Raw genomic sequence first — 15,971 nt, 5'->3', positions numbered from 1 at the left:
TCTTCTCTTTCTCTTAGTGATTCCATCAGCCCCCATTGGTTTAAGTATCATCCATTTGCAAATGTTCCCAGATCCTAATCTCTCTCCTGTGCTCTAGTTAATAATCACCAATAATCAACTGTCCATTATATATCTGTAGGTGGAAGCCTCAAAATTCAATTCAGTTTAACAAGTAGTTATTAAATGCCTACTATATGCTAGACAAAAAAAAAAGTTCTCAGGGAGGTTACATTCTATTGAGAGCATCTCAAATTCAGTGCACAAAAAAAAAAAAAAAAAGCTCATTCTCTCCCTCCACTCAAGTCCCTAAACCTAGAACATAAGTTCATTGAAAGCAGGAACAATTTTTCCCATTGTCTTCTATATTGCCAGTGCCAAGTAAGCGCTCAATAAATGCTAATTGGATGTATTAAACTGCAAGCTATCAGGTGATGCAAAGGAGCAAGCTCTTCCCCAACCCAAGCCAGGGCCCCTGTGTTTCTATCCACTGCCTCCTCTACCCCCCAATTAAAGATAATGGGAAAAGTATGCAGAAACATTTGGATTTCTAAAAGGGAGGAAGCATCCAACTGAGACTACCTTTACCCTCTTGCCCCAGGTGCAAAAATACCTGGTTCTCTGGTTCTGGGCACTGTTGCTTTTTTTTAATAAAACATTATTGATATATTTTTGTTTTATATCAACTACATGTCCCAATACATCCCTCTCCCTCTACCTCCATCTCTGAGAGAGCCAATGCATTATGACAAAGGTTTTAAAACAAAGCCTTACTAAAGAGAAGGAAAAAGACAGCAAAACTAACCAATGTATCAAAAAAAAGAAGTCTGACTTTATAGGATGAATCAAAAGAAAGGAAACAGTAGAATCAGGCCTTCTGCTGTGGTGGATGAGGTGATGATACACATCTGACGCCTGGAGTATTCCTAAACACCAAGTAGTACTTCTGTGGGTACATCTCCTGGCACTCAGACACATCTGTTCCACCTTCACAAAACCTGGTTTTCATCAACATAACTTTATTTCCCTCTCTCTTTCTTTTCCTTCATCCTTGTCTCCCTTTTTCAATTAGCTTGGTTTCCTAAGAAAAGTGCTTTCTATGGGTCTGTGTTTCCTGGCTCTCTCTTCCTGTCAAAAGCAGCTGGCAACTTTGCAGGATCAGTTCGAAGCTTCCTGGCTCCCTGTATCCAAGCAATGCATTTCTCTTTCTTGGAAAAGAAACCAGGTTTCACAGGCTTTACAGGTTGGATTCTTGGAATTAAGAGTTTTCAACTTGTTCTGGTCTAAGGTTTTGGTTGTCTAATTTCTAACCCACCCCACCCCTAAATCTTATTTGTACAGCGTTGATGGCTAGATGTTTGCTACAAATTCAAAAATCTTGATGACCAAAGGAACTTTGAAAGCAAAAAAAAGGGGAAGTGAAGTCAGGCAGGCCTGATATCTTTCTTCCTCCAGGGCCCTCCTCATTTGGACAGAGAACTGGTATCACTCAATCAAACCCCAGAGGTAAGCCCTGAGTCATGGGATATGAACAGCACAATTTCTCATTGTCTAGGACTACAACGAGAACGGAGCCCCTGGTAACAAAATGCAAATTTAAAAAATTAGTAATACACCCATAGAAAAGGGACTTGGAAAAAGACCCATCATTTTTGCATCTTTCTCTTACTATTTTCAATAAGCCTATGAGTGGCACATTGGGTAGCTCATGATTACAAAGAAATGTTTTTAAATATCAGAGAATCATGCAGGAGGGATATCATGGAATCATAAAAGCCATGTGTCCATCTGACCATTTCATTTTACAGATGATAAGAGGTTAAGTGACTTGTTCCTGGCCACACAGGTAGAGAACTGTAGAGCCTAAGATTCGATCTTAGATTCCCTGACTCTAAATCCAACCCTCTTTCCACTGCACCCCATACATCATTGTTTAATATCCCTAAGAGATTCCTCTGGGATTCATCTTCATCTCTGAGTGCCTCTAGGGAGTCTGGCTCACTGCCTTCAGAGGAGATTGGATTGTCATCATGCCAGACAGAGATATAAAAGGTGTTCCTCTATGACTCTATGTGGGCAATGACAAATCCTTGTCTCTCCTGTCCAGATAGGGCAGTAATGTCATGTCACATTTCCCAGTCACTGCCCTAAAAGCAGAGACCCCAAAGAGGGCTACAACATGATGTTAGGGAGAAGCAGAACCAAAGGAAGCAGGATTGTTGTTATAAGCAGAGTTGTTAAAAGTAGAGACAAACAGCCCTTTATTTTATGGAAAGTGGTGCTTTGTACATATCGGGTGCTTTGGCGCAAAATATTAGATACATTTAGGGACAAAATATTTGTTTGGATTTTATTTGTTTGAATTTATAACTCATAATCGAACTATGAGGCAGAGAAGACAAACTGACAAATATCCAAATACACTTAAACTTCATTACCTGTAGGTGGTGTGATGGGCTAGTGTTTGACATGGAGTCAAGGAGGCCTGAGTTCAAATCCCATGTCAGATATTTACTACATTCATGAACCTGGACAAATCACTAGACTTCTGTTTGCTCCGGATTCCTTATCTGTTTAATGGGGATAACAATGGCACAAATGAGGAAACTGAGGCATGCAGAGTTAAATGACTTGCCCAGAGTCATATAGCTAGTAAATGGCTGAGGCCAGATGACATATATGAGTCTTCTTGATTCCGAGACAGGCACTCCATTTACTGTGCCACTTAGCAGCTCACAAATGTCCAATAGCTAAATCCATCAGACACAAATGGAAAAAATCCCAACACAAGCTAAACAAAGACTCCCGTTCAACCAGGAATTTCAAGGTAGTTTCAGAAGCACTTGGCTACCAACCACTGCCTTCCCAGAGGAGAGGAATAGTTTCTCTTAACTGTGGCTAGCCTTTGCTGATGACAGGGCAGCAGGGAGTCTATCCTATGAGCCTGAGAGGAGTGTGAAACCATGAAGATAAATCAACATAAGCAAAGTTTCTTCACAGCTATAATCTCTGTACCATATAGACTTGCTAGAAAAAAAAAGTTTAGACTAAGAGTAGCTAATGGTTAGGAATTGAATTCTTTTAAGTGAGTCTAGTCACAGTTGTCTGCAAGCTCCCTTACAAAGGGCAATGTGGCTGCAGGCTAGCAGGGTCTGCATCTCTGTGTTGCAGAAGGTAAGACTCTACAGATGTAGAGAGAGTCTTCTCTTTGGTCAGGAAACAATAAAGAGAGCATCCGACCAAACTTCAAAGACAAAAGAGTGTCCCAAACTTGATCAAGTACTCCACAATTCTTAGATACCAATGTAGCTAAATGCTTAATCATTGTTATTAAATCACATCCAGTCTTTTTAATGGTGCCTCTTTAATTCAAAATCCTTTTGGTTATTTTTTTCTTCTTTTATACATTCCTACCTCACTCAAGCATCAGTTATAGATTTAGAGTTGGAAGAGAACTTCAAGGGAATCGAATCCGACTCCCTCACTTTACAAATGAGGAAACTGAGGCCCAAAGAAATTAAATAGATTGTCCAGGGTCACTCAGCTAGTAAGTGTCTGTGGCAGGATTTGAACTCAGGTCTTTCAGACTCTAAATTCAGTACTCTATGAATTACACCATGCCACAAGAAGTAGCTAAAGTTCCAGAGTCATTTATTGTGTTTTGCCAAAACTATCCTAACTTGAGATTTAATGGATGCAAAAGTCCACTTCCAAATGCTACAGACTTTTTCAAATGAGATGCTATATCTAAAGTACCTTACAGACCTTGAAGTACAATATAAATATGAAAGTTCATTAACATTTTCAATTCTAGAGCACTTTCAATAATAATACCATTATCAAAGAAACAATAAAATCCTCCACCTGTATGATGACCAGAAAGAAATTTCAGATATCTATCCATAGAGACATAAATATAGAGAGTACTGAATGGATGGGTCGGTTAATGAACCTAAAAACTGTCAAACTATACAGGAATAAGGAGATATGATTATGAAGTCAGACTTGCCATTGGAGGCTCTCAAGAAGAAAGCAGACAAGAAAGCTAATCTCTAAATAAATCTTGGAAGAGAAGGGCCATGCTCTCTGGAATCCAATTGGTCTTAGTAGCATGAAGGTCAAAACTGGTAAAATTTTAGTGGCGGAGGGACCTGGTTCGTTGTTCCATCTGAATCTCATTTTTTCCTCATTGCCTGTCTACCCTGTTGGACTTTGGATCATTAAACACTGAGACTATTACTCCTTTGCCAAGTACTTTGAAACAATCCTTGGGCTATGGACACAGCTCAAAAAACATAATTAGCCATCATGATTGAAATAAAAGGGGGAAACACTGGGGGGAACAGTAACGGTGAGAAAGCCTAAACCCCAGCACCCCATATATCTGAATATCCATAAAGAAACACACACATACATGAACATACTCACACACACACACACATACACACACAAACACACTACTTCACAAGCCTTAACTGAGTAACTGCTGACTTCTAAATTCTGTCTACCTCTTATAAAAAGAACACTTATCATCCTGAATCAAGGGACTTCCCTTACCATTCTGGACGGCACTGATGAGGGTGACAATTGCCAGCAAAACAATATTCCCCACTGTTTCATGGTCCATATTCACTGCAGTCTCAAGAAAGAGGATTGTACAGGCTTCTCAGCACTACCCCAGCTCTGCAATGCACAAGAAGGAGGAAGTGACCTGTCCTTACTTCATCACTAGGATTTCCTGAGAACCCCTACTATGATCACACATGTGTCTTTTATGAGCCATCAAAGAGTTCTCCTCAGGTTTAGTGAGACTCCACTAATCAGAACAAGATTTAGGTGGTGGAGGGATAGACCTAAAGAACTCTACTCCACTGTCTGTCAAAGGAAGGTAGTTTCTTGGCCATCAGAACAGTCTGATGTCTTGTCTTGTCTTGCAGAACCCTGGGCAGACACTGAGGGCTTGGAGTCCTGTTTCTCTTCTGTTCTTGGCAGAGGAAGGGGAAGGGTGGGGAAAGAGGGGTGAATGAAACTTTATTTTTATCTTTACACTATCAGCAAATCTTCTATCTTAAGTGTTTTCCATTTCTTCACTGAGTCCTGAGAGAGAATGAGTGACAGAGGCTCTGTGCCTAGGTGAAGGAAGGAGAACAGGAAGTAAATGAGAACTGAAGAAGTATTTTAGAAATGGAAATGGGCTTCACTGACAGAAGAAGGGGTTTAGATCATCTCTAAGGAGGTCTGTCTTGACAAGGAAGATTGTTAAATCCAGACCCATGGGATTTCCCTGACTTCTGAGAACAATTATGGAAACTCTTACAACATAGATAAGCAATTGCTTGTTGAATGAATGAAGGAAGGCAAGAATGATTATTCTGGGCCATCATTTGCTTCCAAGCAGAACTGCTCTTAAAGCTTTCCCAGCAGATGAAATATCTGTATCATTATTATTAAGTGAAGTTGAAAATCATTTATTAAAAAAATTTCTATGTGCTAGACATTGAGCTATATACTGGGATACAAAGAGATAGCAAAAACAAACAAACAAAAACGGTCCATAATCTCCAGAAACTCATAGTCTATTATTATTATTTGTATGATGTAGACTTGTATCTATGCATAGCTAGGTAGTTGCAGTGATAAAGAGCCAGATCTGGAATCAGGAAAACTCTTCTTTCTGAGTTCAAATCCAGCCTCAGACACTTACTATTTGTGTGACCCTGGGCAAGTCACTTGATTCTGTTTGCTGAAGTTTCCTCATCTCTAAAATCAGCTGGAGAATGAAATGGCAAACCACTACAGTACCTTTGCCAAGAAAACTCCAAAAGGGGAGATGAAGAGTCAGACACAATGGAAAAACGACTGAACAACTGTCAAAAATGGTTTAAGAGCTGTCCTGTTCACAGGTAAAGGATCAGCTACATCACTTTTTATTCATTCAGTTGTAAAAGGCATGGGAAGGGGAGGGGAAAAAAACAGAAGAAAAAGTAAGATGTAGTTCCTGCCCTCCAAGAGATATCAAATTAGTAGGAGTAGAAAGATATGCACATAAAAGAATATTATAAAAATTAGATTATTCTAAATAGCAGATTTATCCCAGTATAAGTTGAAACTTCTGGAGAAATCCATCAGTTATTTCATCCATCAATCAACAAACATTCATTTAGCATTTAATATGTGCCAGGCATTGTGTTGGGCATACAAAGACAAAAACAAGACACTCCCTACCCTCAAGGAGCTTATATTCTATCAAGGGGAATGTGACACATTCACTGTTCAGTGAATATAGGGCAGCTAGATGGTAGAGTGAATGGAGCACTGAGTTTGGAGTCAGTAAGACTCCTCCTAAGTTCAAATCTGACCTCAGACACTTACTAGCTGGGTGACCCTGGGAAATAACCCTGTTCTCTTCAGTACCTCATCTATAAAATGCCAGTTTTTAAAGATACAAAGAAAGGTAAAAACATAGTCCCTGCCCTCAAGAAGCTCACACAGAAGGACACAACATAGAAATAGCTAAATACATCCAAAATATGTACAGTACAGTGTAAATGCGAGGTAATATCAAACAGAGGGCATTAACTTAGGGAAGGAGTGGAGGGTACATGCCAGTGTTTTAGGAGGGGAGGGAATCCTGGAAAAGCCATTTACAGAAAGTTGGATTAGCCATAAGTCTTCAAGGAAGTTAAAGAAACCAAAAGATGGAAGGGAGAGCAGTCTTGACGTGGCACCAGCCAGTGAAAAAGTCAAGAGAAAGATTCAAAGTGCTTGTGGAAATCTGAACTACAGAAGCAAATGGCACCTTAGCAGGAGCTAGTGTTTTAAAAACTTTTCTTCTATTATGGAGATCACTTCTGCTCCCTGGCTGCCCCTTCTTCACCAGAAAGCCAGCTGTCAGCACTTACTAACTCTATTTTGAATGCACAATACTGTCTCTTCACCAGTATGTGATATCTTTCCTCTCCTGAGCTAAAATGTTTTAAATGCCTCATAGTAGTTACAGCTAAAACAGACCTTCAAGTTATCTGAATCAATCATTAAACAAGCACTTATTAATCACGTATCATATGCCAGGTGCTGTGCTCAATGCTGGGGATGAAAAAAAATTTTTTTTTTAAATCAAACAATCCCTACTTTCAAGGAGTTTACATTCTGACAACCCTCTCTCATTTTATAGATGAGGAAACTTGAGTCTAGAGAGGTGACCTTAATCAAGACCATCGGGGTAGATCTACTGGGAATTGAACGAAATGATCTGATTCCATCCCCAAAGCTCTTTCTACCACAGGGCATTCAACACCCTTTCCCACTGATTACCCTCCTTCTTCAGCACAGTAGGATAGTAACAGTTTTGAACTTATGGGTCAAGATTTGAATCTTGCCTCTGATACATATAATGATCTTAGGCAAGTCACCTCCATTTCCCCATCCTCCAAAAAGGGGGAAGGGGATAACTTCTGATCTTTGCCCCTTACAGGCTGAAAAGTATGGGGGAGTTGGGGGGAGAAGAGGAAGAAGGAATAACAGTTCTTGTGAGACTGGAGTGAGACAATGTCACTAAGCATTTATTTAACTCCCACTATGTGCCAGGCAAGTTGTGCTAAGCACTGGGGATGTAAAAAGAGGCAAAAGAAAGTTTCTCCTCTCATGGACCTTACAATCTAATAGGGAAGCCTGAAAAGATCCTTACAAACTATAAAACCCTATGAACAAATCCTACCTATTGTCTTCACCTCTGCCTCTTCCAACCCCTTCTTGTATTCCAGGATCAGCTCAAAAGCCATCTCCTTCAAGAGACCTTTCCTAATTCTCACAGTTTTTAGTGTTTTCCCAATCTCTGTGTATGCATTTTGCACATATATTTGTTGTGGTTCAGCTGCTTTTCAGTTCAGTTTCACTCTTCGTGATCCCATTTGGAGTTTCCTCGGCAAAGATACTGGAATGGTTTGCCATTTCTTTCTCCAGCTCATTTTACAGTTGAGGAAACTAAGACAAACAGGGTTAAATGACTTGACCAGGGTGACACAGCTAAAAAATATCAGGGGCCTGATTTGAACTCAGGAGGATGAGAATTCCTGATTCCAGGCATAGTGCTCTATCCATTACATCAAATAGCTGCCCTATATTTACTGATCTGTGAATGTGTCACATTCCACCTGATAGATTAGAAAACAGAAAACATCACTGAGGATAGAGAGCGCCTCATTTTGTCTTTGTACGCCCAGCACAGTGCCTGGCACAGAGTAGGTGTTAAGCCATTATGGATGGATGGATGAATTATTATCACTCGTCCGTTATTCACCCAAATAACAGTAGCTCGTATTTATTAAGTGCTTTAAAGGAAGTTTATGAAGGTTTGTGAAGTGCCATGCATAAATTCTCTCACACTAATCCAATGAAGAATGTGTTAATAATCTCTCCATTTTATGGATGAGGAAACTATTGCTGAAAGAAATTATGTGGTTTGTCCAGAGTTGTACAGCTAGTGTCTCAGGCAGTGTTTGAACTCAGATTTTCCTGAATCTAAATTCAATGCCTCACTGCCTGTAGTCAGTTGCCAAGTCCCAAGTTGAAGAGAAATGTATAGCCTATATCAGATTGCTTGCCATCTTGGGGAGGGATAGGGGCGAGAGGGAGAAAAAATTGAAACTCAAAATATTATAAAAGTGAATGTTGAAAAAAATTTAATATACTAAAAAATAAATTAAATAAAAAATATAGAATTGCAAAGGAAACTAGTCATACTGAAATATAGTTATCAAAATATCTTTTTAAAACCAAGTTCACACACCTCAGTTTAAAAATCCCTCCTCTAAAGGGTTTAATACCTACTATATTATGCAGGACACTGTGCTAAGGGCTTTAAAAATATTACCTCATTTGGTGCTCCCAACAACTCTGGGAGGTAAATGTTCACCATTTCATAAATGAGGAAACTGAGGCAGGCAGAGGTTGTGACTTCCTCAGGGTCACATAGTAAATTTCTGAGGTCATATTTGAATTCAAGTTTTCCTGACTCCAGGATCAACACCCCATCCATTATACTATCTAGCTGCTTCTAAAGGATCACAGGATCATAAAAACTAAGAATGAGAAACGTTTTCAGTGACTATCTAGTTTCTAGTCCACAGATTCACAAAGTGGGCAATACTGCTCCCTGGGGGTGCTGGAGCAATCCAGGGGTGTTTGGGGGGGAGGGTTGAATAAAAATAAGGGGGTGGTGAAGCATAAGCAGAGAAGAGAAGAAAATTTTGAAAAACCACTTGTACATGCTTCATCAGTTATGTAACAGAGTTAAAGTCATAGTGATAATGTTATTTTCCAAATAAACACACAAAACTCAAGTTATAACTGATCAGTGGTCAAGCCCACCGACAGGTCTTAACAAGCAAGTGTTGGCAGGCAAGTGTGTCTCACATTGTTGGGTTGTCTAGCATGCATTGGCAGGAATATGTACATGTAATGACTTGTTTACAGTACAATACTGTATAATTACATGATGCAATAATTACATCATCAAAATTTCAATGCAGGAAAAAATACAAATTTGCAATAAATTATTAAATTTAAGATTCCTTAAAGATTATGATGGAGCAGAGCTTTATGAAAAAAATCAAGAAATTATAAAACAAAACCAAAGGAATGAAAAAATAGCAGACAATGGGAAACATCTCATCAGAAAAACAACTGACCTGGAAAATAGATCCAGGAGAGACAATTTAAAAATTATGAGACTACCTGAAAGCCATGATCAAGAAAAGAACCTAGACATCATCCTTCAAGAAGTCATCAAGGAAAACTGCCCTGATATTCTAGAACCAGAGGGTAAAATAAATATTGGAAGAATCCACCAATCACCTCCTGAAAGAGATCACAAAAGGAAAACTCCTAGGAATATTGTAGCCAAATTCTAGAGTTCCCAGGTCAAGGAGAAAATATTGGAAGCAGCCAGAAAGAAACAATTCAAGTATTGTGGAAATATAATCAGGATAACACAAGACCTAGCAGCTTCTACATTTAGGGATTACAGGGCTTGGAATATGATATTCCAGAGATCAAAGGAGCTAGGATTAAAACCAAGTATCACCTACCCAGTAAAACTGAGTATAATACTTCAGGGAGAAAAAAATGGCTATTCAATGAAATAGAGAACTTTTAAGCATTCTTGATGAAAAGACCAGAGCTGAATAGAAAATTTGACTTTCAAACACAAGAATCATGAGAACCATGAAAAGGTAAACAGGAAAGAGAAATCATAAGGAACTTGCTAAAGTTGAACTGTTTACATTCCTACATAGAAAGATAATGTTTGTAACTCTTGAGATTTTTCTCAGTATTTGTGTAGTTGGAGGGATTATCTCCATATAGACAGAGGGCATAGGGTGAGTTGAATAGGAAGGGATGATATCTAAAAAAATAAAATTAAGGGGTGAAAGAGGAATATATTGGGAGGAGAAAGGGAGAAATAGAATGGGCAAATTATCTCTCACATAAAAGAGGCAAGAAAAAGCTTTTTCAATGGAGGGGAAGAGGGGGAAGGTGAGAGGGAAAAAGTGAACCTTATGCTCATCATATTTGGCTTAAAGAAGGAATAACATGAACACTCAATTTGGTACGAAAATCTATCTTATACTACAGGAAAGTAGCAGAGAAGTGGATAAGCAGGGTGTAGTGAGGATTACAGAAGGGAAGCAAATGGGAGGAGGGGGTAATTAGAAGTAAGCACTTTTGAGGAGGGATAAGGTCAAAAGAGAGAATAGAATAAATGGGGGGCAGGATAGAATAGAGGGAAATATAATTAGTCTTTCACAACATGACTTTTATGGAGGTCTTTTGCATAACTACACATGTATAACATATATCAAATTGCTTTGCCTTCTCAGTGGGGATGGGTGGAGAGGGAGGAGAAGTTGGAACTCAAAATTTTAAAAATGAATGTTAAAAATTGTTTTTACATGCAACTGGGGTAATGGGGTATAGAAATCTATCTGCCCTGCAAGAAAATAGAGGAGATGGGGATAAGGGAAGGGAGGGGTGTAACAGAAGGGAGAGCAAATTAGGGGAAGGGGTAATCAGAATGCATGCTGTCCTGGGGTGGGCAGAGGGGAGAGATAGGGAGAAAATTTGGAACTCAAAATCTTGTGGAAATAAATGTTGAAAACAAAAAATAAATAAATTTTTAGAAAAGAAAAAAATTCATTCTATATTGCACATTGACCTACCGTGAAGTACTCTTTACAAATTACAATGGAGATAGATGAAGTCCCAATACAGCAGACCTGCACAACTTGGCAGTAGGTAGGGGTCAAAATTAAAATAGGCTAAACTTCTTTGGGCCACAGACAGGTTAAGGTAGAGACAGATTGACAATGGTTGACTGTCGTGGGTTGCGTGACAAATGGGAGAGTGCACAGTGGCAACCCTACATTTTTTTCCAGGTTGCTGGAAATCCTTTGGTGGCTGCAAACAGTCCATGGGTCATATGCTGTACAGGCGTGCAATACAGGGTCCAATGCCAAGGGTAGAGGAACCCAGGAAATCCTATGTAGCCTAATTCATCTCCTCTATTCCCATTTTTTCCTTGACTTTGGTGTTCACTAAAATATCCTATACACACATACATGTACACATATATAGAAATACATAAATATGTGTATGTGTATATAAATATGTCTGTGTGTGTGTGTGTGTGTGTGTGTGTGTGTGTGTGTGTGTGTATTCTAGGGAATAAAGGTTAAAATCTTCCTCCCCCCTCTTCTGTCCATCTCTGTCTCTGTCTCTCTGTCCCTACCTTTCTGTCTCTTTCTGTTTTTCATTCTCTCTCTCCCTCTCCTCTTATTCTTCCTTGTTTATTATCTTGGGCTGGCCAAAAGATCCTATATTCTCAGGTGGCAACTGCCTGGGACCAGTCCCACTCCCCAGGCCCCTCTTCAATTTCCAGCTTTGTACCAGCACTAGGCAGGACTATAACAAGGCAAATAAAGATTAAGAAAACACTAAATATTCTTTTATATGATATAAAAAAGGAATGGTCAGAAACCTCTAGGGGATACAGAAACCACCATCAGCAGATAGTGACTGCATAGCCCAATGCCACAGAGTGGTTAGTTTATTGTTTATCCTTTATTTTCAAAGAGTTCCATGACATTAGGAAGGTGATGTCGTGACTTGCAAGTGAACTGGATTTAAGTGAGGCAGGGTTATGAAGAGTCACCAGTCTCACTTTCACCTCCAGAGCCATCTGGGTCCAGTGACAAAATATAGATCTGGAGATGAACCCAGATGCAGTGGGAGACCTTGACCTTTTTAAGCTAAGGTCTTTCCCAGGTCTCAGTTTGACTGAGGTCACACCATTCAGTGATTAAGGCTAGATAAGAAGAAATGAGGCAAAGAATTGAGGAAACCTAGTAAAAAAAAAAATCAATCTGGGAGGGGAAGACCCTCAGGGTTTCTGGCTAAGTGTGTATGGAAGAGATGAAGTACCCACTCCAGAGGGATAGGGCTATTTAGGGCAGCTCAGAGCTGTAGGGGAAGGTAATTGCACTTAGGAACAGTAAGGGTCATCTCTCCTGGCCTAGACTAGTCTCCCCACTCATTAGTCACAGTCATACTCCTCCTGCCCCACTCCCCAGATACACAGCTCCTCAGCTGGCTGCCACTGATCCACTTTTTGCAGATTACAAATTCCATGCTAAGCATTTGACTCTACAAAATCTACACATGACCTCAAGATGGAAAGACCTGATCTTATACATTAATTCACAGTTTCTTCCAATGTCTTTTCCCCAGAACTCTCTGTGAAACCATTGCCAATCACCTTCACTCACAGCTGTCCCAGATTCAGTCTGTTCCAAAATGTGTCACGGTCCATCCTTGGATTGGTGTACCACATAAAGCAAGGTTATACGTACAGAATATTTAAATGTTTTAAAAATCAAAAACAGGCTTATTCTCTCATTTACAAATGGTTTTAACATTTTAATTTTATACTTTCAGATGGAAACCTATCAGTAAGCCATTAATACTGCTCTGTTAGATCATAAATTGTAAAAGAAAAGCCAGATTCAAAAAATATAAAAGCTGAGTCATTGTAAATTGATTGCAGTTTTGACAAATAAAATCAAGAAAACAAATTTGAGACAGGCTGATCGACAGTGTATTTTTCCCAATAGCTTGAAATTATTATCAAGCATTATGAAATGCTTTAAGGTTTGTAAAATGCTTTACAAATACTATCTCATTTAATCCTCACAATAACACTGAGAGGTAAGTGCTGTTATTATTCTCATCTTACAGCAAAGAAAACTAAGGCAGACAGACCCTACACTTGCCTAGGGTCACACAACTAGTAAATGTCTGAGTCTGGATTTGAACTCAGGGCTTCTGACTCCAGCTGTAGCACTCTGAGAGACTGAGAGACTCCATCAACAATGGCAGCATCAGATGCCCTAGTGGAAGGTATGATGTGGAGGAGAGGGACAGATGGACCAGGAAGAGCCATATAGTAATGAGAGGGAACTATAACAAATTCTTCTCTCTTAGTCCATGAAAGTAGGGTCATGTTGAAATTATATTACTACCAGGCAAACCCTGGCCACCAAGGACATTTGCTACTGGACATAGATACTGTTCTCATCTGAAGGCCCATAGCCCAAAGACAGTAGAAGGAGGAAGTGGGGTCAGTCTGGCACAACCACCACAGAAACAAAAACTTAACAATACTCTCTCTTTTTTTGTTTTTGGCAACCTTCTGTACCACCTTTATTGGGATGCACACACACCAAAGCAATTCAGCCCACCGATGGTTGGGACAATTTGCCTACACAAAGGTAGAAGGCCCCTGAAGAAGCAGAGAACTTAGAGACCCTAAGGACTGGATCAGTATTGTGTTTGTCCTTCATTACCGAAGATCATGCCACCAGAGAAATGATGACATGACTTGCACTTGACTTTGTTTTGAGTGAGGAAGGGCTGTGCAGGTCACCAGCCTCACTTCTCCTCCAGAGCCATCTGAATCTGGATCAGTATTATAAACTGTCTATAAACAATGGAAGATCATGAGTAGCCTTGCAGAATCATCTCTATATAAATGGGAAAGAGACCCATGAAAGGAAAGTTCAACAGCTATGGCTTTTTTCACAGGCCCCCATCTCTGGCTTTCCTGAATTGACCAGTTCAGGCCCCTAAAATGAAAAACTATTCTCAGGACCAGCACGGGGAGCAAGGGAGTCAGGAGGTCCTTAAAGTGGCCAGTTTTAATAGTCAGCTGAGATAATCATTAAATTAGAGTGCAGCACATTCAGATTCCATCTGCAGCTACAGGGGAACACTTAGCAGAGATGAAGTCTCTGGAAATGCCATTTATCTCAATAGAGAGCTGCTGGGACGGAACAGAAAGACAAGAGGCAAACAGCAAAAGGTAGGGGTTGGAAGTAGGGTGGGGGGTGGGGAAGGAGTCCAGACTTCACCCTGTACTCACATGCAACAGCAGAGTGGTCTCCCAACCCAGCAGCAAGCCCCTTGGATTGTAGTGAAGCACCATCACTGTCCTGAACCTAAACTGGCACCAGAATTCAGGGGGCCCAGAGCAGTTGCCAGCAGTCTCTTGCATCTGCAAAATGCTGACCTCAGAGTCCTTCACATCTGCCTATCTCATATCAGGCAAGCCCTGGATCACTGATCCTCAGCCCCCCAAAATTATTTAAAACAGAAAAACAATGTAAATGTTTTCCATAAGCTAACACATATATATTCAATAGGAAATCATTCTATCCCATAAAATAAGCAACATGGAAATAATCTTAATAGATTGTGACACTTTAAGGTTTGCAAATCACCATTTTTTCCCTCACAACATCCCTGGGAAAGGGGTGCTGTTTTTAATCCCCATTTTACAGATAAGGACATGAAGGCAGGCAGAGGCTAGGTGGCTTGCTTGGGGTCACACAACTAATAAGTGTCTGAGGTCAGCTTTCCAGCTGGAACAGACTTCATCCACTGAGTCACCTAGCATGGAATTTGGAGTCAGGAAATCCAAGTTCAATATGTTTCTGTTACTTAATACCTGTATGAGCCTGGACAAGTCACTAGGCTTCTTTGGAATTTGGCTTTCTCATATGTAAAATGAGTCCAAGGTCCCCTGTAGTGCTAAATCTATGATCCTTTGAATGACAGGAAAGGCAAATCCCATAGCCACTGGCACATGGAAAACCAAAAAGTGCTGTGGAAATATGAGTTGTTTTTTGTTATTGTTCTTTTTCTTCTTTTTCCTCCTCGTCCTCCTCCTTCTCCTCTTCCTCCTGCTATAATTCACTCCTGGTCTCTTTATTCCATGTCCCCTCAATACTTAAGTATATGCTTAGGTATAGGACCCACTCTAGGGTACCTCTCCAACTCAGTACTCACAGTTTTGCAGTTTGAGTCCTCCAAGAAGTGACTACTCCTAAGTTCAAAGGGTCCACACTCCAGCTCACCAGTCCCAACTAGTATATCTCCCTTTAACAATCAGCCAGTAGACATAATTAGCTCAAAGCAAAGGCATTTAGTAAAATGGAATAGAAAGAGCAGTGGCCTCTAAACATTCCTCTAAAAACCTGGGAAATACTCTCCCACAGATACACACCACATCTGTGAGAAGAATGAGTACCAGCTTAGAGTATAATGGCAGTAAAGCTCACCTAAGCCCATGACAATTCATTCGTGCAGTACCACAGGACCCCAGTGTCCTTTCTCTTCTTGTTGACCTGACTGTACCATCTCTGCTGGAGAGGTTGCTCAGCTGAACTCCCTGAGTTCTTCTCTCCACAGCTATTCTCAGCTGTCAGAGCTGGGTCTCCTCAGAATCCACAGATATCTCTCTTCTCTGCTGCCAAAGACCTTACTCTTTGAACCTTGTTTCTGCCTTGAATGCTGGCTCTCTGTGTTTGTGGCGACTTGTAGAGTGTTTTCCTTGGCTCCTCTCAAACAGCTCAACATCT

The 15,971-nt window shown here is 40.2% G+C and overlaps 1 protein-coding gene across 2 annotated transcripts in view; it reads right to left on the bottom strand.

Annotated features, from left to right (window-relative positions):
• The window catches only part of ALOX5AP (arachidonate 5-lipoxygenase activating protein), a 49,571-nt gene extending 33,600 nt beyond the window's left edge, over positions 1-15,971 (bottom strand). Inside the window, exons 1-2 of one of the 2 annotated variants that reach the window (XM_072611846.1) lie at positions 15,672-15,805; positions 4,555-4,680 (exon numbers count right to left, since the gene is read on the bottom strand). In XM_072611846.1, the coding sequence (XP_072467947.1) occupies positions 4,555-4,624 (70 nt within the window). In that variant the 5' untranslated portion in view covers positions 4,625-4,680; positions 15,672-15,805. Of the gene's footprint in view, positions 1-4,554; positions 4,681-15,671 lie in introns of both variants that reach the window. The other variant, XM_072611847.1, reaches the window with a different exon arrangement.

The sequence above is a fragment of the Notamacropus eugenii genome, chromosome 5 (genome assembly GCF_028372415.1).
Source record: "Notamacropus eugenii isolate mMacEug1 chromosome 5, mMacEug1.pri_v2, whole genome shotgun sequence".
NCBI classification, from domain to species: domain Eukaryota; kingdom Metazoa; phylum Chordata; class Mammalia; order Diprotodontia; family Macropodidae; genus Notamacropus; species Notamacropus eugenii.
Note: the sequence above shows the minus strand (reverse complement) of the source record. Positions and strands in the feature narration are given on the sequence as shown.